General features: G+C 55.9%; 1 protein-coding gene across 1 annotated transcript in view; it reads left to right on the forward strand.

Moving 5' to 3' along the window:
• Positions 1-20,715, forward strand: part of TRAM2 (translocation associated membrane protein 2) — a 75,501-nt gene extending 54,786 nt beyond the window's left edge. The window contains exons 3-11 of the mRNA XM_029243190.1: positions 1,616-1,725; positions 2,203-2,319; positions 7,894-7,952; positions 9,104-9,188; positions 9,714-9,784; positions 12,561-12,665; positions 12,885-13,028; positions 13,793-13,956; positions 15,067-20,715. Of these exons, the coding sequence (XP_029099023.1) occupies positions 1,616-1,725; positions 2,203-2,319; positions 7,894-7,952; positions 9,104-9,188; positions 9,714-9,784; positions 12,561-12,665; positions 12,885-13,028; positions 13,793-13,956; positions 15,067-15,140 (929 nt within the window). The 3' untranslated portion in view covers positions 15,141-20,715. The remainder of the gene's footprint in view (positions 1-1,615; positions 1,726-2,202; positions 2,320-7,893; positions 7,953-9,103; positions 9,189-9,713; positions 9,785-12,560; positions 12,666-12,884; positions 13,029-13,792; positions 13,957-15,066) is intronic.
• The last annotated feature ends 2,208 nt before the right edge of the window (positions 20,716-22,923 follow it).

Here is a 22,923-nt window from a genome sequence, read left to right on the forward strand (position 1 = left end):
AGTCACACAGGAAATAAATGACATCTTCTTTATCCATTTGTCTGTTGATGGACACTTAGGTTGCTTCCATGTCTTGGCTCTTGTAAATAGTGCTGCTGTGAACATTGGGGTGCATGTGTCTTTTTGAATTAAAGTTTTCATCCTTTTTTTTTTTCTGGATAAAGAAGATGTTTTATACACGCACACACACACACACACAATGGAGTATCACTCAGCCATAAAAAAGAATGAAATAATGCCATTTGCAGCAACATGGATGGACCTAGAGATTATCATACTAAGTGAAGTAAGTCAGACAGAGACAAATATGGTATCACTCATGTAGAATCTAAAAAATAGTACAATAAATCTGTTTACAAAACAGAAACAGATAGACATAGAAAACAAGCTTATAGTTAGTTACCAGAGGGGAAGGTGCTGGGAGGGATAAATTAGGAGTATGGGATTAATAGATGCACACGACTATATATAAAATAGACAAGCAACAAGCATTTAATGGATAGCACAGGGGACTATATTCAATATCTTGTAATAACCTATAATGGAACATAATCTAAAAATATATATATAGCTAAACCATTTTGCTGTACACCTGTAACTGACACAATATTATAAATCAACTATACTTCAATGTTTTTGAAAAAGAGGGAGGTGTGGGTTCCCTGGTGGCCTAGTGGTTACGATTCCGGGCTTTCACTGCCGTGGCCTGGGTTCAATCTCTGGTCCAGGAACTGAGATCCCACAAGCTGCGTGGTTTGGCAAAAAAAAAAAAAAAAAAAATCATCAATATCAAAAAAATAAAAACAAAGAGGGAGGAAATAAATGGCAGAGCTTTGATACAAGCTCAGGTTTCTGAGTCCACACTCTTTTTTTTTTTTTTAATTATTTTTATTTTTGGCTGCGTTGGGTCTTCATTGCTGCGCGCTTTCTCTAGTTGTGGAGAGCAGGGGCTACTCTTTGTTGTGGTGCGTGGGCTTCTCATTGCGGTGGCTTCTCTTTGTTGCAGAGCACGCGCTCTAGGTGCGCAGGCTTCGGTAGTTGTGGCTCGTGGGCTCTAGAGCACAGGCTCTGTAGCTGTGGCACACGGGCTTAGTTAGTCCGTGGCATGTGGGATCTTCCTGGACCAGGGATCAAACCCATGTCCCTTGCATTGGCAGGCGGATTCTTAACCACTGTGCCACCAGGGAGGTCCTGAGTCCACACTCTTAACCCTGCTTCATGCTTCCTCGATGAAGTATAACTGCAATCCCATTTTTACAGGGAAGGCGATTACGGCTCAGAGAGGTTGGTCACTTTTCTATAGTCACACAGCCAGGGAATGATGGAGGTTGGTGGTCTCCAATTGCTGGCTGCAGCCACTGTGCCTTCCTGCCCAGATCAGGAGACATCGTCATGATATGCCGTGTGCTGGCTTCTCCTTTCCCCTCTGCACTGGTGCTCCCAAGGGCCAAGTCCAGAGGGTGGGTGGGATTCTCGGGAAGAAAATCAGAAGTCTGGGGTTACAGCTAAAGGGAAGCATTTGATGGCACATTCTGCTCCAGATCTCCTTTCAGTTTTGGGTCCCAGAGCACTTCCTCACCCAGGGATGCTGACGTGGCTCTCGTTGCCTCCACAGATGGCGAGACGGTGCACTACCACTACGGGCCGAAGGACCTGGTCACAGTCTTGTTCTACATCTTCATCACCATCATCCTGCACGCTGTGGTGCAGGAGTACATCTTAGACGTGAGCGACATGTCTGGATTCCGAGATGGGAAGCTGGGGGGATTCGGCGGGTGGAGCGGCTGCAGCTGTGAGGCCTCTGCTTTGTTTGGAGGCCCTGGTTGGTCCTATAGCAACTGGATCTCCTGCACCACAGTTTGGTCTCCGTCCCCCTCAAAGCCTTCGTAGCCCATGGGACCACAGTGTTTATTACACGGGAGGGAGCTGCCTGACGTATGACGACACGGTGTCCTCAGGGGTCGAACACAGCAACCCTTGGGGGATGTTTTCTTTACATCTCAGCTAACGACATTCATCTCGCCGCTTTCTCAAAATGCTTGCCTTAAACTAAACACTATATGCACACACGAGGCTTCCATGAAATAACTTGGATGGGGCTGGCTTCAAACTTCAGCCCTTTTGTGGGGAGAAAACAGGAGTTTGAAACCTGCCGTTACCTATACACTCATGTTAATATGCAGGATTCTCTTTATTCTTTAGAAAATCAGCAAACGGCTTCATCTCTCCAAGGTCAAGCACAGCAAGTTCAACGAATCTGGACAGCTGGTCGTCTTTCACCTCAGCTCGGTGATCTGGTGCTTCTACGTGGTGGTGACGGTGAGTGGTCCTAGGGACTGCTGATGGCTGGGGCCCGGGCTGCCATGTTATCGCCGTGAGAGAGGGGTCAGTGGTTTAGGTGCTATTTAATAGCTGGGGAGCGTCCTCTGGTCCAAAAGTAAACACTTGTTATCGTTATGATGTGATGTCACGGTGATGACAGCGTATAGCTCCATAGCTCTGTGTTCCGTCCTGGGGCCCTCGCACGGTGCTGTCCCCTGAGCTGAGTTTTATGTTCATTCCAGTACCTGTGTTATGGATTGAAGAAAACCAAGCTCAGATTTCGCAGTGGCCCCATGGTCACGTGGTTCTGAAGTGGCCAGGCCTTGGACTTGAGGGTCTGGTTCTGTTGCACCACACTGGCCTCCCGAGACTCGGCCAGCATCCCCCTGCATGCACGTCAGTCAGGTCCCGTGAGAGTCAGTGCTGTTTCTGCGAATGCCTGGAGGACCAGACAGTTGACTCACCTCCCCTTTTGCACAAGAATACTCTTATTTCAAGCAACCTTTGATACAGCAAAATTCCTTCGTACAAAGGAATGTGGACAGCCCTTCGGGGTCCTTTGTAACAAGCCTGTCGTCCTAGGAAGTGTTTAATCCCCTCCATCCCCCCCGCAACCTGGAGCACCTCCTGTCTGTAACCGGGTCTCTTCCTCAGGAGCTAGAATTGTCCTGTGAGAAATCCAGGGCCGGGGCTTGGAAAATTCAGCAACCCTGTGACCTCCTAGAAGCTTCCTTCCCTGCCTCCCCTGACCTCTCACCCCCTTCCCCTTCCTTAGCAACAGTGATGAGCTTTCCCGTCCTCAAGACCAACCTATCTGTCTGCGAGCTGAACGCTGAATCCATATTCTCAAAGTGGGACTCAGCATGCCCTTTTGTATATTACCTTTATTTCTATTATCATTTCATCACAGAACAATAGGAATTTTAAATGCAGGGCCCAAGGCCTCTGTGCTCTGGAGCAGGCCTGCCACATTATACTCCCCCTGGGGCAGACTTTGTGTGTGGTCTGTGTGAGTAGCGCCCCCTACCTTTGTGCAGCACACGTGCGGCCCCGGGAAGTCTAGGTACGGCTGGGCTCAGGCCTCTCCCAGCCACTGGGTGTTTGGTTTATGCGGCCTCTGGAGACCCCGAGCTGCCTTGAAGCAGAACAGCCCTCGGGTCCCACGGACATTTAACTGCTCTTGCAGGAGAAGCGTTGCCTCATCTCTGAATCACTCTTGCCCTTTCTGCCTCAACCCACCATCCACCCCAGCTGTGACCCAGTTTCACCAGATTCGCAGGCCAACAGCCAAGGGACTTCCCCCCAGTTCCAGAGTGTGCAAGGCTCCTGGGCCGTCCAGGGCTTAGAAATGATGCTCGTTAGTCTGGAGCCGCCACGCTTTTCTGGGGATGTTTATAACAGGCTTTTACCATGGTGATAGCCAGGTCTCCACTCAGCATCTCCAGAAGGAGAAAAGAGACCAAGGGAGCCTGGAAAGTTCCAGTGACCCCAGGTCCTGATACATCGTGTGGCTCTCAGACCTCACCTGCTCCCTCCAGGCCATTCTGCACGGAGTGAAGGTGACTGAAGAAGAGAGGGTCGTTTTGTAAAAGGAGTGAAAACAGCTAGTTTTTTAAATCCTATGTTTCTGTTATGATGAACTTTTTCTCGATTCTTCTCTCTCGCTCTCCGGTCAGTCCCTCGGCAGGTTCCGCCACCCACTGCCACCAGCACATGGAGCGTCTGTCGCCTGCTCTCTGCCTACACCTCTGCCCCCGGGCCCATGGGTCTCTCCAGGGGATGCTGGACAGTACGCTGCCAGCATCTAGTGGGTCGAGGCCAGCGATGCAGCAGAATGTCCTGTAGTGCCCAGGACAGTCCCCACAGCAAAGACAGTCTGGCCCCAGGTGTCACTAGTGCCACGGTCAGGAGGCCCTGAGCCGCATCTCTTGCTGGACCACTTCTGGAAGGAGGCCGTTTCCACTCCTGTGTCCGCTCACCCCAATCCATCGTCTGCCCAGCCAGACAGATCTTTTTAGAACATAAACCAGATCACGCATCCCCTGCTTCAAATCGCCTGTCGCGCTCGTGCTGAAGTGGTTCTCCCTCCTCACTCCTGTGCTCTGGGTGCTGCTGGCCTTATCCGTCTGGCTCACTGGCCCCAGCCCCACTGTTCCTCTGACTCTCCTGGCTCTCCTGCCTCCTGCGCTTTGCAGGGGTGCTTCCTCTGCTGCAGTGCTCCGTCCCCTGACACCCCGTGCCATCCAGGTCTCCACCTACACGTAACCTCCGCAGAGAACTCCCCGCACACTTGCGTCTGCTGCACCACGCCTGTTGCTGTGGCCTTTTCTTGAGCTGTGCATTCTCTGCTACCTGCCTCTCCCTCATACTAGCCCCCGAGCTGCTGGGAGCAGGCACCGTGCTCACCGCTATCCCCCAAGCGCAGTTCCTGGTGCACACTAGATGCTCACTCAGTATTGTCGTGAGAGGGAATAAGTCGACTGCGACTGCCTTTTCTCGTTCCAACCTTCAACAGTTTTTAAAGTAATGAATTGCTTGTTTTTATGAACATCATAGATGATCATTTAAAAAAAAATAAGCCATACATAAAAGTTTGAAAAAGAAAGTAAAAATTGACCCTAAATCCCTCCCCCCCACGAAATAACCAGCTTGATCTTGGTGTTGAATTCAGACATTTCTCTGCATTGATCCAGGCAGGGTGATGGGGTCGTAGATGGGCCAACTGATAATTTAATAAGAATGTCGACCTCCTACCTTTAGTCTAGCTCTCAGCTACTGTTCATCGTTCAGGGGAAGCAAAACGCTGTACTGGGAAAGCAGGGTGGGAGGCTGCCTGGCTTCCCAGGGTGCCTCCCTTCACAGTTTAAACCTGCAGCCCAGCGCTCAGCGGGAGCGCCTCTGAGGCAGGGGCTCAGGTAAGGGCTGCCTCCTGACACACAGACTGCCTGCAGCAGAACCTCAGCAGTGGGTGTTCCTGAAGGACCACTGGGTCCGGGCAGCAGCTGGCTGTGTCAGGACTAGATGCTGCTCTCTCTTCCTGTGGTGCTTTTTGTTCATCCACTGGAAAGGAAGGCTGCAGGGGAGGGGAGGGGGTGTGCCAGCCCGCTGAGGCCTCCCTTGCTCCTGGTTGATTTGTAGAATCAGGAGAGAACAGAGGATCTTAAAGCCCGCCCCCCCAGACGGCAGGCCCACTGGCGGGTGGGATCTGGGGGCGAGCCCACACTCGGTGTGCTGTGCTGAGCTCCGAGGGGCCCCGGCCCAGCCTCCCTGGGCGGTTGCCTGGCCCGAGGTCTGGAAAAGACTGTTCTCAGTGAGTCATTCTTCCTCTGGCTGCCCTGCTCGCCTCCCTCCGCCCGGGACTGCCCCTCACAGGCCGGCAGCATTGTTCTGGGGCGTTTTCTCTGCTGGTTGGCTTCACAGTTCTGATTTCTTTGTCTCCTGAGTAAAGCGCCAAGCTGGGGAGGGTCCCTGTTTAAAATCACAGGATCATCTGGGCTTTTTGAGCTCTTAGATTGCTGTCAGGGCTGCTTTTCTTGGCCAGTCTTTTTTTGGCGGAAATTCTTCTCCCACTTCGATCCCAGAAGTACCATTTTCATCCTTAAATAAATTGGTGTTTCCTCTAGGAAGGAATGGCCTCCCCACTTTGGTTTCCCTGGAAAAGGGGGTAGGGAGGGCGGAAGGCCGTGAACCTGTGTGCCTGGGGCCGGCATCTGATGCAGGCGGCGTGTGGGGGGCAGAGAGGGGTGGCCCCGGTGTGGGTGCGGAAAAGCCCTCTCCTCCCACCCCCGCGCGCCCCAGAGCCTCCCACCTCTGCCGAACTCTGAGGGGGAGATGGAATGTGGCCAGGAGGGTCTGGTGGGGAGACCCTTTCCTTCAAACCTAAGTTACTGTGACTGCCCTGGGGCCTGCACCTGACGGGACCCGTCCGTTGAGTCATTGTGCTAATGAGGCCCTGGTCGTATCTGAAATGTCCAGGGGCACTTAGGGACTCAGGGTCTGGGTGGGAGTACGACTGAGGCTCCAGTAGTCACCTGGAGGCTCCTCTGGGAACTGCTGGGCCTCCTCCCCGCCCAGGGCAGCCCCGTCCTCAGTCCCGGTGGGAACATCTGAGGCTCTGGGCCTCCTCATCAAAGCCACCAGTCGGTTGGTTTATTTCTGACTCACCAGGACAGCCAGGCCTGGGGCGCTTGGACCAGGAGGCTTGAGGCGCAGCTCAGAATTCAGTCGTGCTGCCGAGAAGCCACCTTGTTTTGGGAACTCCCTCCTTTCCCTGTTTCTAAAAGGAGGTCAGGCTGGCGTCACCTCCTCCGCCCTCTCTGAGCGTCGCGTGGCGTCAGCCTGCTTTTGCTCGTGGTGGGCCGTTTCCTCGTATGTTCTGTAATCTTGGATTATAAACTCATCTTTAGCAAGGCTGTGTGTGTGAGAACCCTGTACGTTCTCGGATGAAAGTACGTCCCTATGGCTTCACCGGCCCCCAAATACTGTTAATACCAAGTTAGTGTGAGGGCGCCTAGACACACAGGTGATGTCCATGTGAGCTCCAAACCCCCGTGAAAGCGAATCTGAAGTTACAGATTTTCAGGGGGTCATATTTTTGTTTCCATCCTGAGCCCCGGGTGAGCAGACATGGTCCTCTTCTCCCTGCCTTGCTCGTCGGACCCTTCCTAGTCTCCCTTTTCTCTGGGGTGCTGGCCCTTTAAGGGTCTCCTGTTCCCACGCAGGCGCGAAAGCTCTGGCCCTACAGCCTCACCGGCTCGGGCTTTTAGCTCCCTACCCTCTTGGGCCCTCGGGTTTTCCCTTTCTTATTGTGCGCTCAGCTTTGCATTGAAAAGAACATTTGTTAGACTGCGTCCAGCATGTCCAGATGTTTTGTAACAGGAGGGTTTTCAGGTCACCTCCCCCTACTCTGTAAGAGGACCTGGGCTAAATACTGGAGATGCAAGGAGGCGCCAGAAAAAGAAGCCAGAAAAGAAGGCATGAGCAGAGCCCTGGCGGCCCGGCAGTGATGGTGCTATGTGATAAGTGTCACACGTGAGGCCCGTTGGGGAGGCCTGTGGGGTCCTGCCATGCTTTTTATTTGTGGTGGTGTGAAAAGCCAAAGTAGGCTTTTCGTTTTTCCAGGGGACGGTGGCTCTGGAGTCCATTTGCTCATTCACTCTACAAGCATTTCCTGAGTGCCTGCACGCCAGGCATAACACTCGACGCTGTCACATAAACATAAACTGTCACGTTTATTTCTAACAATAACTCTGGGAGGGTATTTTTATCCTCATTTTACAGATGAGCCAGCTGAAGCTCGGGGAGACTAACTCGCTCAGAGGATGTAGCTGATCAGTGTCAGACCACAGTCAGACTCAGGTCCTCTGACCCCAGAGCAGGGCTCTTCCTCCTACATCACGGGTCTCTTCTATAGTAAAGAGACGGGCCAAGTGCCAGAGGGGTTCCGTGTTCACGTTTCCTGTTCCTTCCTCATTCTGGCAGCTGGGGACTAGGTGCGACCCTGACCCCCGGGCCCGCCCAGCAGGCCTCACGTTCACATTTCTAAACGCTGTCTCTTCCCGTCCACTACAGGAAGGATATTTAACAAACCCAAGGAGCCTCTGGGAAGACTATCCGCATGTGTACCTCCCGTGAGTATTGTCGCCCTCGGTCCCCAGGGAGGAGCGGGCTGGTGCACTGGCTTCTCGCCCCACAATGTGGGCAGAACACAGGCCGGTGAGCCCGAGGACCAGAGCGCCCCCGAGCCTGGCAGGGCCCAGTGTCATGGAGGCAGACGTCTGGGAGCTGCTTCCTCCCCGTGTTCTTATGGGCAATTCCTGAAATGACACGTCAACTGCAGGAGCCCGGGCACAGGGTCCTGTCTCTGCCCAGGCTGCCATCACAGAGCACCGCAGGTGGCGGGGTTCCCAGGGGCTTATAAACAGCAGACATCCCTTCCTCACAGTTCTGGAGGCTGGCAGACCCAGTGTCTGGTGAGGCCGCTTCCTGCTTCATGGATGACATCTTCTGTGTCCTCACGTGCGGAAGCAGAGAGGGGCCTCTTTCACAAGGGCACTAATCCCACTCTGGGGGGCTCCAGCCCTGTGACCTAATCACCTCCCAGAGGCCCCATGTCCCGGTACCATCACTGTAGGGGTTAGGATTTCAACATGTGAATTTCGAGGGGGTGCAAACATTGGGTCTGTAGCAGGTTCCTACAGCGCCTGGGAGGGACGGGGAAGCAGAGCCTCTGCACGGAGCTTTCTGGGCTGCGCCCTCCTGGCACCTGCACACGTCCGCACACATCTCCCCTCAGGCCTCCACGGGAGGCAGTGCCCCTCCTCTCCTGCGCCGACAGGACACCGGGAGGGCAGAGCTGGGCCCGTGTCCCCCAGAGACCACGGCCCTTAGAACAGCAGCACTGGAGACTGAGCAGAGTTAGGTCCTCCCTCTGCTGCTGAGACCCCTTTATTCCTCAGCTCACTCCTGCCACCTGCCATCTCCTGCCCCGACAGCGCTCTGGATTCGGCCCCCTCCTCAGCCTTCCCTCCTCTGCTCTCTCTTCATCCTTCTTGTGTCTTTTCACGGACTTCCCATGTCCCTCCACGTGCATGGTCTTGTGTGTGGAGCAGTGTCCTGGGCTCAGGGGCGTGGAGCTCACCATCCCCCCGCCCCTCTATTCCTCCCTCTCGGCCCAGCTCCTCACACCGCCTGGCCCTTGCCCCCACCCCACCCCGTGCTTGGCGAGCACCTGTAGGGGCTTCTCTCCATCCCTCTGGGTGACTGGCCCCCTTGTCTCCAGCTTCCAGGTGAAGTTCTTCTACCTGTGCCAGCTGGCCTACTGGCTGCACGCACTTCCTGAGCTCTACTTCCAGAAGGTACGGAAGGTGAGTACTGGTGGCCCCTCTGATGCTGCTGGCCCTCCCTCTGGCCGCCCACGTGTGGGGGTGGACACGGGGGTGTGTTGGCGTGTTGAGTGAGATGCTGAGCCAGTGCCTGTTGGAATCTCCCTGATGACCTCCAGGAGGGGGGCTGCCTTGTCAGACTCCCGCCTCCCACACGAGACGTGTGGCTTTGGGGGGCCTGACTCATCTTCGGGGGAGCGGATGGAGAGTTCTTTGCCTTTCCTACAGTTTTTTTTTTTTTTAAAGGTTCTCTCTGGCTGATTTCCTAAAGCCCTGTTCCCCAGTCCCTGTCTCTTCTTTCTCAGCCTAGTCCTGCCCCCTGACCACTGAGTCGCCTTCAGACTTTGTGCAGCCAGGTGCGCATGTCCCCGGTGGGACCTGGGGCTTTCTGGCAGCCCCGCTCCGCAGGCCTGCCATGTCCTTCTGCACTCCCCCTGTTCCTCTACCTCCCCCTGCATCTCCAGTTAGGGAATGAGCACATGTCCTGTTTGCCTCTCTTGTCTGCAGGAGGAGATTCCCCGGCAGCTCCAGTACATCTGCCTGTACCTGGTCCATATTGCAGGCGCGTACCTCTTAAAGTGAGTGACACCCGGAGCGGGCCAGATCTCCCTGCCTTTTATGTCTGTGCCTCTCTCCACACAGTCATTTAATCAGGAGGCATTTCTTAGACACTTACTGTGTGCCAAGCACCATGCTAAGACCTGGGAATACACAGCTGGATAATGGAGGGTTCCTTTATGTTTACTGGATTATTCTCTGCCGAGCAGGAGAGACAGTTACAGACAAAGGTAAAGTCGGTTAGTGGGATGAGCACTGTGCTACCATATGGACCACCTGCCATGGGAACCCAGAGGAGCGACTACCTCAACCCGAGACAGGGCCAGGGAAGGATCCCAGGGACGCGGGCCGTGAACCAGGGCTTTGCAGGTTGAGGGCAGCCTGAGCGGGGCTCCTGCCCCATGCGTCCAGCCGGCGGCGCTGTCAGAGCTCGTGGCCCCGGACTCCCCTTCCCTTCGATTTGTAATGAAGGGTAGAGTCGTCACTGCTTGGTTGTCCTCATGTCAGCAGAGTTGCTGTTGCCTTGAGTGTCTCTGTTGTGAAGAGAATCACTGCTGAGCAGGACCTGTCCTTCTAGTTTGGACTTTTCTTGGGCTTGGCTTTTGCGGTATAGGAGAGCACACGCTGTATAACCTGCTCAGGTGCCCGGGGTCTCCTGGGTCCGCATGGCAGGCATCCCGTGAGAATGACTGACCCGGGGGACCGGAGCCGGGTCTGCTCTGTGGTCTCTGGAGGCCGAGAGCGGCGTCCGTGCCTGGCTGGGCCTCTGAGGGGCAGAGGCCGTGTGGGTGCAGCTCTGCTCTTGTGTCGCAGGCTCCTGTACGGGTGGGCGGGTGGGTGTGAGGAAGCCGTGCCGCGAGGATGGGGACGGAGAGGAGCAGGGCAGGGTCTGACCCTGTTTGGGCCGAGTTCTTGTTCTGGAAAGAGGCTAGAACAGAAGGCGGAGCAGCCGGTCCTTCGCAATCACGCTGGCCCGGCCCCAGCGAGGCCGGCCCAGCTCAAGGTGCGGCCGCCTCTCTCCACTCCTTTTTTTTTTTTTTTTTTTTTTTTGCGGTACGCGGGCCTCTCACTGTTGTGGCCTCTCCCGTTGCGGAGCACAGGCTCCGGATGCACAGCCTCAGCGGCCACGGCTCACGGGCCCTGCCGCTCCGTGGCACGTGGGGTCCTCCCGGACTGGAGCATGAACCCGTGTCCCCTGCATCGGCAGGCGGACTCTCAACCACTGCGCCACCAGGGAAGCCCCTCTCCACTCCTTTTAATCTAGTTTTCAGAAGTGAGTGAGTGTGGGGAAAGGAGAGACCCTCGGCTGCAGGATTTCCCAAGGAAGACAGACCTTTGAAGTGGCCAGCGATGCGGGGTCTTGTTTGGGAAGAGCTGGGCCCTGGGGGCCTTCACTCACCCGTGGGTCCAGCCCTGCTTCAGGAGGGGCAGTTCCATCTGGGTGAAGGCAGACAAGGCCCTGCTCTCCTGGGCTGTCTGTTCTAGTGGGGCCGGGGGGTGGACCATAAATAAGGAAATGAGAGAGTTTCCCCAGGTGGTTAAGTGTGAGGAGGAAAGTAACACAGGGTGATGGGACGGCTGACTCATCCACTTGGCCCCCTGTGGTGAGAAGAGCTCTCTGAGGAGGGGACTCGGGTAGAGGCGCGAGTGACAGAGCCAGGCAGGTGGATACCTGGGCGGAGCTGTGCAGGAGAGGGGACCACAGGGTCAGGGCCCTGAGGTGGGAGCAGAGCTGGGCGGTAAGGCTTGAGATGGTCAAGGGCAGGATCCTGCTGGGCACCTTCGGCTGTGTGGAAACACTGGGTTTTCACATCATTCTCTTGACCGTTCTCAGGATCCAGTGACTTTCCTGAATGGACTCCACATTTCTTTGGTCCCCCTGGGTGGAATCACAGGGTCCCTCTTCAGCACGGCCCACGGGTTTTCCACCCAGCCCCCCAGTATCTCCCTGACTTCCCAAGGCCCTGCCTGCTCAGCAGCACCTGTAACTTCACTGTGCAGCCTTCTTGCGTCTGTTTGAACCACAGCCGACCATCGGCAGCAGACTGCCTGGGAAAGTCAGTAAGAGCATCGTGACCGGCAGTGAGCAGGGGGCATGGGAATGGGGGCTCGTGTTTGAAGAGGTTGGTTCACTAGCACATTTTTTTTTTTTTTTTTTTTTTTTTTGCTGTATGCGGGCCTCTCACTGCTGTGGCCTCCCCCGTTGCGGAGCACAGGCTCCGGACGCGCAGGCTCAGCGGCCATGGCTCACGGGCCCAGCCGCTCCGCGGCATGTGGGATCCTCCCGGACCGGGGCACGAACCCGTGTCCCCTGTGTCGGCAGGCAGACTCTCAACCACTGCGCCACCAGGGAAGCCCCACTAGCACATATTTTGATGTTGTGTTGAGTTTTGCTTCTTCGTATACCTCTTGGCTGTGAAGACTTGGATGACAAAAAAAAATCAGATGGTAGGAATCCCCTCCCGCCAATCCCTCATATTTCTACACGCAAAGCTCAGCAATTTGTTCTGAGCACCTTTTCTGTGCGGGGTCCCGTGCCAGGTGATGAACACAGAGTGACAGGTGCTGCGAAGGCAGCCAGGCCACAGTGGGAGCAGGAGGGGCGCTGGGCCCAGACGGGACAGGTGACATATCGGTATTAAGGAAAATTCTTGAAGGCATGGCAGCAGCTCTGAATCCTGAAGGATGAGGCGGGGCTCGCAGGGAGGGCGGGAGTGGAGAGAGGAGCCCAGGCCCCTTGCCCCCGGCTCTCGCGGTGCCTCGTGGGGACTGTGAGGCTTGTCTGTGTCTCCGCAGCCTGAGCCGCCTGGGCCTGGTCCTGCTCCTGCTGCAGTACTCGGCCGAGTTCCTCTTCCACACGGCTCGGCTCTGCTACTTTGCCGACGAGAACAACGAGAAGCTGTGAGTGATGTGGACGGGCTGAGGCCCGGCGAAGGGGAGGGCCCCGCGCTGGCGGTAGGCAGGGCGCTGGGGGTATTTTTTCCTGGAGCGTCTTACTCTGGACACCTCATCCCTCAAGCATGAGGCCACCCTCGGCCACCCTCGGACCCTCGGCCACCCTCGGACCCTCTCCCCGCTTGCTGCCTGAAGGCTGACGTACGTCCCCTGCTCCTCGGGCAGGTTTAACGCCTGGGCTGCTGCATTTGGAGTCACCCGCCTCTCCATCCTCACCCTCGCCGTGCTGGCCATTGGCTTTGGCCTCGCTCGCGTGGAAAACCAGGCCTTTGACCCCGAGAAAGGGAACTTCAACACGTTACTTTGCAGGTGAGTTGGGCAGGAGCCTCCCGAACTCGGCACAACTTCTGCCGAAGGTCAGGAGGCCGCAGACCGCTGGGTCTCCCGCACCGTGACGTTTGGGGGGGGATCTCAGACATCTGGCCCGAGGGGAGAAGAGATGCCAGTCTCCTGCTTCCATCACATCCGTCTTCCCTCCCTGGCCCCGGTCCATCAGGCTGCAGGCCTGGTGCTGGTGCCGCTGGGAGCTCCTCCCCTGGCCTGCGCCTCACTGGGGGTGCCGGGTTCACGTCCAGCCTCTCAGTTGGCTGTTACAACCACGCGTGGGCTCTTCACAGCGTGTTCTCAACAGTGTGGCCAGTGGCCTCGCACAGCGGCCAGGAGGGCAGCGAGGAGGCCACGGTCTCCATGACACCCGGGGCCCAGCGGGGGTCAGAGGTTTGTCCAGGTTGCTCAGCTTCTACGTGGCTCATCGGGTGAGAAGCCGCACTTCTAGAATTATTTCTGCTGCATCGTAGTTCAGTTCACTTGAATCCTTCCGATGTACACAGGGCTTACATAGGCCGTGCTCTGCGCTGTGGGTCCAGCAGGCATGGGGTGGTGTGACAGGAGCTGGACCCGCATCTGTCACCTCCTCCCGCTGGTCCCTCCGCCCGCCCTGAGGCACCTGGAGCGGAGCCCGGCACGGGCCACGCTCTTCCCGGAGGTGGTGGTGGACCGGGCACCACGGGGTCCTGGCCTGCCCCCTGCCCAGGGCACGTGCAGCCGGAGCCCACCGAGCCCTCTGCCCACAGGCTGTGCATGCTGCTCCTGGTGTGCGCCGCCCAGGCCTGGCTCATGTGGCGCTTCATCCACTCCCAGCTGCGGCACTGGCGCGAGCACTGGAGCGAGCAGAGCGCCAAGCGCAGAGTGCCCGCCGCGCCCAGGCTGGCAGCCAGGCTCATCAAGAGGGAGTCGGGTGAGTGCCGGGTCCGTGTGGGGCGGGGCGGGCGGGGACCTCCCCAGGGCCCTGAACCGGGCCTGCCCCTGCCCCGTCCCACCTCCTCCCAGGCCCCGGGCTCCTCGGCTCGTGCCAGGGCCTGACTGGCACGTGGCCGGGCGCACACGGCTTGTGGGTGGGGCTGGCCGACGCGGCGGGGGCCCTCGCGGCCGCGGTGGGCAGGGCGGCGGCTGGGTGGGGAGCTCTGGCTGGAAGCATGTCCACAGGGTGGCCTCGGGGACCCTATCAAGGGCGGCTGATGCTCTCTGGGTCCTCACCTGCCCCCATGCTCCGCATCTCTGCCTGGCCGTCTCCCAGGATGCTGGCTCTGCCTCTCTCTTCAGGGGTGGCTTGAGGGGACACAGTGCTCGGGGGGCAGTGTTCAGGAGACAGCTGCTTCTCCTCTGGCCCCCGCCAGGTCCTGGGGCGCTCGCTGCCAGCCCCGCGCTCTCTGTCCAGCCTGGGGGCCTGTCTGCACCAGGCTCTGTTTCCTGAGTCGCCGGCCTCTCTCCAGGTGCGGCCTGCTCAGCAAGGGCGTGCGCGGCTGCGTGTGACAAGGAGTCAGGCCCGGCTGGCGGTGGGGTGGGTACGGGGTGGTGGGGGGGCTGCAGCCAGGTGTGCCTGACTTTGAGCGAGCAAACGCGGGTGTTTAGGGCAACAATGAAAAGCACGCTTTTGCTGTCAGAGGAGCGCCAGGTGAAGAGTAAGGCCTTGTCCCTGCAGCCTCTCTACCTCCTCCTGACCATTCCGCGTCCTGGGACCTTTGCTGAAGGGGGCTGGTGCCCCGCAGGGGCCCGAGAGGAGCTGAGGCCTAGGCTCTGGCCCCGCCTCAGGCCCCGGCGGGCGGCGGGCGGGCCTCTGCCTGTTCCCTGGTGGCTGTGTGTCATCCAGCCCCTCCCGCGGAAGGACAGTCGGAGACTACCCACCTCAAGTGAAGCAAGACCCTGGGGGGGGCAGGAGCCCCTGGGAGCCGCCTGCTGGTGCCCTTTGCTGTGGGGGCTGCAGCCTGGGTCCCCTCGGCTCATCCTGTGCGCAGCCTCCTGCCCCTGCCCCAGCGGAAACACCGCGTTTGTCTCCCTTCATTCCCAGGTTACCACGAAAACGGAGTGGTGAAAGCAGAGAACGGAACCTCCACACGGACTAAGAAACTCAAGTCTCCTTAGGGCCAAAGTGCTGAGAACAGGAATGCTCTCACGGGCCCAGCAGGGAGGCCCCCCTCCTGCTCTGATGCCCCATCTCACACAGCAGAAACCTGTCTTCACACAGGGCCTTTTCCTCTTCCTTACGTCTTGGCTTTCTCCTCTTCTTTCTCTGTGAACCATTCTCAATAAAACCAAAAATCTTCCTCTTTCCCTCTCTCCAGCCACCTCACATCCTCACCTCTGTCCTGTGTCGGATTTTCTAGAAGCCTGGCCTCTCACGGTTACCTTTCTGCTGGCCTTTTCTTTGTCTTCCTTCACAGCTGTTTCCTTCTCTTTTTACTTGTTAATTTACCTTACTGTGCAATTTTTCTGTGTCTGATTTTTACAACGAGAGGAGGCGAAGCCTGTAGTGCTGGCCGTCCCCCACCCAGTCCCCAGGACCTGTCTGGGTCGGCAGCCTCGTGCCGGGGAGCCTCCACCAGGGCCGGCGGCAGATCCCCGTGCAGATGGGCAGCAGAAAGGGAGACTGGCCGTCCTGGATCGTCGTCTCCTAGGTGCTGAGGAACTGACGAGAGTATGATTCCAGTCCTGTGCGCACCATCTTGAGGCCCTGCGGGGCCGCTGCTAGTTGGAAGTGCCAAGGCATTTGGCTTTGGGACATGATGACTCGGTCCAGAAGGATGGTGCTGACTGTCTCGGGTCCCGTGACTCGGGAGAGCTCACCAGTGGCCGGTCCTGGACACCAGCCCGCTCTCTGTCGGGGACGCGCTGAAGGAGGACGAGTCTTCCCACTCTGCAGCAACGGCAAAGCGACCAGAGCGGCGGGCTCCTCTGCAAAGGTAATGCGGCAGAAATGATGGAGGCGCCAACCTAGCCTTTCTTTGGCAGGTCCAGCTGCATTGCTCTTCCCACTGTTCACCAGCATCCAAAACCAAACCAAGCAGCAGTTAACAAAGCAGCCTGGCCGGGGACGTGCTGGTGCTAAACCCCAGGCCCAGCAGCCCAGTGGGCGCCGGCCTTGCACCTGACTTCATCTCTCTCGCGGCAGGAACACTACGCCCCCCCCCCGTGGCCCCTGGTGCCCCAGGATCGGTCACCTGGGCCCCTTGTCCTCTGGCCTCGCTGAGTGTCCTTTGGAATTGTCGTTGTCCTCTGCTGCCGTTGGCTGAGCGCACCCACAGCGTTTTAGATGGTTTGAAACCAGGCTGACTCAGAATCGCTCTGCTGGTTAGATGGGCAGACACAGCCATGCTGACGTGCATCTTTTGGCCCCCTTCCCGCACATGTTCTCCCCCTCTCCCCAAAGACAAGGCCTCCAGCAAGGAGCTAGGCTCTCAGCAAGGAGGCCTGAATGCTGTGGGCACAAGGATGTTAGTGTCATTTGATGTGCTGGTCCTCTTCCTGACATCACAGCAGAAACCAAACTGGATTATTACCCAGAAGGTGGGGAAGTGGGTCTTTTCATCAAGGCAGCTCCCTTTTCCAGATCACTTGCATCAGAGAGAAGTTTTAATCTACCAGTGCTTGGGGACTTGCTTCCTGACACCCTGGTAGACCCTCATCTCTCTGTTCAGGATTAGGCCGGGGAGATGGGAAGATCTTCTCTTATTTTGATTACCCTTAGGAGAGGGACAGCGCTTTTGAAAATGCGAATTCCTCCCATCTTTCCTTCTCCTTCCCTGACACTTATCTGGGCTGCAAAGCAGAATGTTGGTGAAAGGGCGGCTTGTACCAACCCCGCAGGCCGAGTCTGGAACCCCTCAGCCATTCAGTCAAATGGTCCTCCCTCCCCGCTCGTGGCTGTGGCTGTGACTGTGACTGAGCCAGTGTTCCTACTTGGCCTAGGGATGCTGTGCAGCCCACGTCAGCCTGCAGCCTCCTAAGCCTGGCCTAGTCCTCTCCAGGCTGTGTCCCTGGCCTTGGCACTGCTTCTGCTGCGTGCAGGAGGCCGCCCCCCCACCAGGGAGCCCTGCTGAGTCATGCCTTCAGCGGGTACCTGGCCTCCTTGCTGTGGGCTCGGGAGGTGGGAGCTGCAGCCGAGGTCCTGCCATCGGGCAGTGACTCTTCTCACATTCAGAGGTGATCGCCGCCAGAGCACACGTGCTTGGTGTGCCCTTGGTCTCCTGTAAGTTGGCCCCTCGTACCGTGTGCCTCCTCAAGGTAGTACCACCAGCCCGGGGCCGGGCTAACTCTTGCCACCTCCTAAAGGACGGGGTTGGGTCCCTGATTGAGAGTTGGGAAAATCTTTCCTGCTGCGTGAAACCCCTGAGACCATGCGTGAGGCTAGCATCCCACCGGCCAGTTTCGGGAATGGTTTGAGGGGAGGGTGAGAGGAAAACTGTAGGTGTTCTGTCACCCCGGGCGTGCCTGGCATGTTTGCTTCAGAGCAGAGCCAAGCCATGGCAGGCTGGCTCGAAGCATGTTACCAGGGGCCGAAAGAACTCACTTCCAGTTCGTCCTGAGAGCCTGTTGGGTTGGCTTGTCCTGATTTGGCCGTTCTATGTTCTTCAGTCTTAAACACTCTCTGTGAAGGCCCGGCCAGACCCCCGAGTTTGAGAGGCCACTCAGTGCCATCCGTCAGGAGGAGAGCAGATGCTAACCTACCTCAGCAGCCCCTGCCCTCCCAGCATCCCTGGCTGGCACGCATGCAGGGGCGCTGGGCAGGGTGGTGTGGGAGAGGCTGGGGGATGGACGGGTGATCCCAGCTGCCAGTGCCCCTCCTTGGAGGCTCCGTGATGGGAAGTTATTTTTACCCTCCAGGCTCTGATAGCGACACTATAGTAGGTTACAGGTGCCCCTTCTGAAGGCAGGGCAGGTTCTGGGGGAAGGAGAAGCAGGCCGAGCCAGACCTGCATCTTGGCGGAGAGCCTTTTCCCTTCCTGTCCCAAGGTGGAGCTACCAACGTTTCAGAAACCAGACTCGACACCTGTGCTCTGGCCACCTCTGCAGATGCTCCTCTTGACTTGAAAGCCTTGGCGCCGGGCGGGCTGTTCTGGGATGCATGCAGCTGCGTTTGCTGTGGGGACCTTCTTTCTCCGTACCTTTGACTTTCTCCTAAGTGCTGAGTAAGAGGTATAGGGGCGGAGAGTGCGCCCCCTCCCGATTCCACACAGAATTGTAGTCCCTGGGAGCCTTTTTAAATTCAAAGTGGCGCGAAGCCCCCCCACCGCTTAGGGTTTCCTTTGGGCTTCAGCCTCCTTGGTGGTCTGGGCTAGGCCTGGGGGCCAGGAAGGCAGGGAGGTCTGCACGGGACTCAGTCCCCTCCTGGGGCGTCAGCGTCCCAGTGAACAGAACCCGTTCCTGATGGCCGGGGCCTCTGCTTCTGTGGGGAGTGGCCTTTCTCCCCCTCCCGGCTGCCATCCTAGCTCACAGCCCAGCTGCTCAGGAGGGACTGGGCGGGACTGGAGAACTGGGTCTTGACAGATCACTTGGAACTCAGGCCGAGTCTCCGGCCCCGCGAGGAGCCTTCACCAGCTCCCCCCCTGGAGCCTAGTTCTCTCGTGAACAGTGACTCCTCTGAAAAGGCTGAGGGTGACCGCCAGTCCCCTGTCCCCTCCCCCCAGCGGCTCGCTCTCTTTACGGAGGGCCCCGAAAAGCACGGGGATTCCGGCTCTGTGCGGCCCCTTTTTGCCCCGAGCTGATCCTGTATCTTTTTGTGTCAGAAGTGCCTTATGTGCCATGGTCTCCTGGCCTCCACTTGCACCGTGTGGCCAGCCCCCCGGGCCCTGGCACAGTTACATGTTAAAGGGACACGGATTGTGACAGTTTCACCTCATTCGTCTTAGCCTCACCGCCACCCCCGCCACTGTCCGGGTCTGGTGGTGTCCGGTTTCTCCCTTGTGTCTGGTGGCTGTGAGGGCCCCTTCACGGGCACCTGGCTGTCAGAGAAGCTCGGGGCTCCCAGGGGCACCAGACCTCCGCGCCTCAGCCCACGTGGTAAGCCTTGCTCATCCAGCTCCCCTTGCACGTGAAAGAGGAGGCACCCTGGCTCTAGCCTCTTCTCATCCATACTGCTTCCCGTTCGACCCCGCGTTTCTGCGGTAAGGTGTTTACTCTCACTTCCCGGTCACAAGCGGCGCTCACAGGTGCCTGTCTGACGTGGGTCCGGGGGGACTGTTGCAGGGCACCCCTCCCCCCCACGCGGTGTGCCCGCCCCTCGCCTGCCTCGTCTTTGCTCTTCCGGGTTGTGCAATATCTCTCCTAGCCAGCGGTCTTTCCCACAGGCCGTCTGTCCAGTGCCTGGCCACTGGGGTGGACAGGACCCACGGGAGGGTGGTCGTCATCCCCACAGAAGAAACAGTAGCCACGCTCCCTCTGTTGCTGTCATTCTTGTGACCCTGGTGGCACTCTAAGTGGAACACTGTAGCATCATCTTTGAAGTCCATATAGTTTTAAAACTGTTGAAAAGGAAAAACACCATCCTCATGATGGGGCATTAATAAGTCAGCATCTGGGAATAAGATCCGTGTGACACCTGCGGCATCACCATCAGTTCGCTGTAAGGGTTCTAGAGTTTCTTGTTCGTGTGGAGAGGAAGGAGGTTTTCCTGGGAATCGGCCACACATGGACAGCCCTGGTCATCTGATCAGATCTGACTGGTTGTAAGTACCACCATTTCCTTGGGTACAGATTCAAGTGTTTATGTAATGAGACTACACACCTCATTTTTTCAGTTCCTCTTGTTTAACAAACATCTGAAGGATGAGCTGAGGCTGCCGGTGCCCTGAGCAACTCATAATGCAAATGTGGACAAAGCGTTTTTTTGTTTTTCTACTTTAGCCTGTTCATGTTATGGACCAAATTTCAACAAGGAACTCAAGGAAAATTTGTACCTGCCATATTTATGCTTTCATGTAAAAGGGTTTTTTTTTGGGGGGGGGGGCTCTTTTTACTTTCAGTGAACATTTTTCCAAATCCTTTTTTTTTCTGTCCGGTTTTAAAACAAATTACGGTTTTGTATGGATTTTTTTAAATGTACATTTTGAAACAAATGATCGACAAATATTTTTGAAAAACTGAATAAAAGGCCTTGAATTATTCGCCTGCTTGTCTCGGGTATAATTCCTTCTATTCCTTTTTATCTGGATGCTCACATTTGCTTTTTTTTTTTAAGTTGCAAGCATTATTTTATTCCACCTCTTAGATGGCTATCTGGGAATTGATTAGAGTATGTTTCTCCCCTGAAGACTGAAAAGGATAAGAGCGCTTTAAAATAATGATATCGCTGGCAACTTTATTTTTTGCAAGACTTTGCATCAACTAGTCTTGTTTGTATTGCTCACATTTGCTTTTATATGAAGAACGAGTTTGCATCAATTTCAGCCTCATTTCTAACATTTTTCACTGTCATTTCTTGCATACATTTGTTCGTTGTGGTCATGTGAGTTAGGGAGTTGGAATTAAGGACGGAGAAGGAGTCAGTTACATTGAGTGGTGGGTAGTAATAAGCCTCATTTTTATTGGTGTCTGTAACAGGGAAGTGTGAACGTGGAAAGGAGTGTGGTGACGTGGGGTGTGTGGGCAGGAAGCGCCACAAGGAGGCGCACTGTGCCTGATGCCTGCCGTACGACTGCCCCCATCATCCATGGGAATATGTTCCGAGCCCCCCCCCCCCCCCCAGAGGATGCCTGAAACCCCAGAGAGTTCTGGGCCCTAAATATGCTATGTTTTTTCCTAAACATACCTACCTATGATGAAGTCTATAAGTTAGGCACAGTAAGAGATTCTAACAATGATAATAAAATAGAACAATTATAACCATATACCATAATGAAAGTTATGTGAATGTGGTCTCTAAAAACATCTTACTGAGCTGCACTCACCCTTCTTCTTACGATGTGAGGTGACTGAGTGCCCGAGTGACAAGGTGGCGTGAGCTGGATGATGCAGACGCTGTGGTGGAGTGCTGGGCTCTACTGGCCTTCTGATGACGCGTCAGGAGAGGATCACTTGCTCCAGGTGACCGTGGATCACTGAGCCCTGACAATGCCGACAGCTGGGGATCCCGGGAGGGACGAAGTGGGAGGGCGCAAGATCTCATCACGCTACTCAGAATGGCACACAGTTTAAAACTTAAGAATTATTTCTGGAGCGTTCCATTTAATATTTCCAGACCATGGCTGACCATGTTTAACTAAAACTGGAAAGTGAAAGAGTGGATAAGGGGGACGACTGTGTTATGGTGTCACTTGGCTAGGAGAGGATGGGGCTAAGTCTGTGTGTAAAAGCCACCAGATGTCAGTGTAGGTGCTGAATAGATGCTGTCTGAGTGCTGGTACCAGCAGTCGGCACAGGACACTGCTGGCATCAGATGGCCTGTTGCCCATGGCTGTCTGCTCTTTTTCCAAAACCATCTCCAAAGAGAGCTTAGGAGATGAGTGCAGTTAGTTGAGGACAGGCATGGGCTATGAGGACCCAACAGGAACCATGTACCTGAGGCAAAGGCACGGTGCCAACGGAGAGCAAGCGGCTCAGCCGGAGAAGCTGGTGACCTTGGGCAGTCGGCCTTTCTGAGCCTGCTTGCTTATCTGGGCTCAGCATTTTGGGGGTGTGTCGGCTGGCTGGTTTGCTTGTTTTCACAGGGAATGGTGGTTGTAAGATTTAGGGATAGTAAATGCTAAGTTCATGGTTCAAATAAAGCACTCAATAATTTCTTATAGGAACATGCTCGTGCTCCTTCACCAGCAGGCGAGTCACTCACCCAAGTGACCCTTGATTTTCTGGAAACATCTAGAGACATCTTCTCAGGTACCCCTAAAGCCTACAGATACGGGCTTGATACACTCTAATTAGATGGTATTTTCAGGCCCCTGGTGGTACAGACAGAGTACAGGTAGGAAGGAATCAGAGACAGCATTTATAAAGATGAAGTTGGTGGCTGACGTCAGCTAAGGAGCAGCCCTGCTTCTGAAAAGTCCATCAGAGCTCAGTCGATAACCAGTAGCTGCTACTAGTCTTTTCTGCCTATCTTGAGGCCAGGCTCTCTAAAAGCAGTCAATTTTTTTTTTTTTTTTTTAACTACAGCCCACATAAAGAAATGTTTTACATCATGACCCAGTAAATACACACTCATTTGAAACAAAAGTTTCATGAAACAAATCAGTGTACCACACTGTGATATTTCCTATTATCACAGTGTCTGCCTGCCAATGCAGGGGACATGGGTTCGAGCCCTGGTCCGGGAACATCCCACATGCCGCAAAGCAACTAAGCCCGTGCACCACAACTACTGAGCCTGCGCTCTAGAGCCTGTGAGCCACAACTACTGAGCCCGCGTGCCTAGAGCCCGTGCTCCACAACAAGAGAAGCCACTGCAGTGAGAAGCTCACGCACCACAACGAAGAGTAGCTCCCGCTCGCCGCAACTAGAGAAAGCCCGCACGCAGCAACAAAGACCCAACACAGCCAAAAATAAATTTAAATAAATAAATAATAAAATGAAATAAAGTGCAGGTCTACTAATGGGCCTAGAACTGCAATTGGAAAACATGGCCTCTACTTCCCGGCGGGGCGTGGCGGGCAGCACTGTCTGCAGCACCACACCCGACCTGATGTCTGTCTGAGCAAATTCTATGCATCCTCCTCCTGCATTAGTCAGGGTTCTTTCTCCAGAGAAGCAGAACCGATAGGCTGTATATATAGAGAGAAAGAGACTGACGATTAAGGAATTGGCTCCTGTAACCGAGGAAGCTGACAAGCTCCAGTATCTGTAGCCAGAGACCTGGAGGCCTTTGAGGGCTGACGGAGTAGTTCCTGTCTGAAGGCCAGCGGGCTGGAGCCCCAGAAGAGCCAATGTCTCAGTTTGA

This window comes from Monodon monoceros, unplaced genomic scaffold (assembly GCF_005190385.1).
Source record: "Monodon monoceros isolate NGI ecotype Baffin Bay Population unplaced genomic scaffold, NGI_Narwhal_1 Super_Scaffold_3, whole genome shotgun sequence".
NCBI classification, from domain to species: Eukaryota; Metazoa; Chordata; class Mammalia; order Artiodactyla; family Monodontidae; genus Monodon; species Monodon monoceros.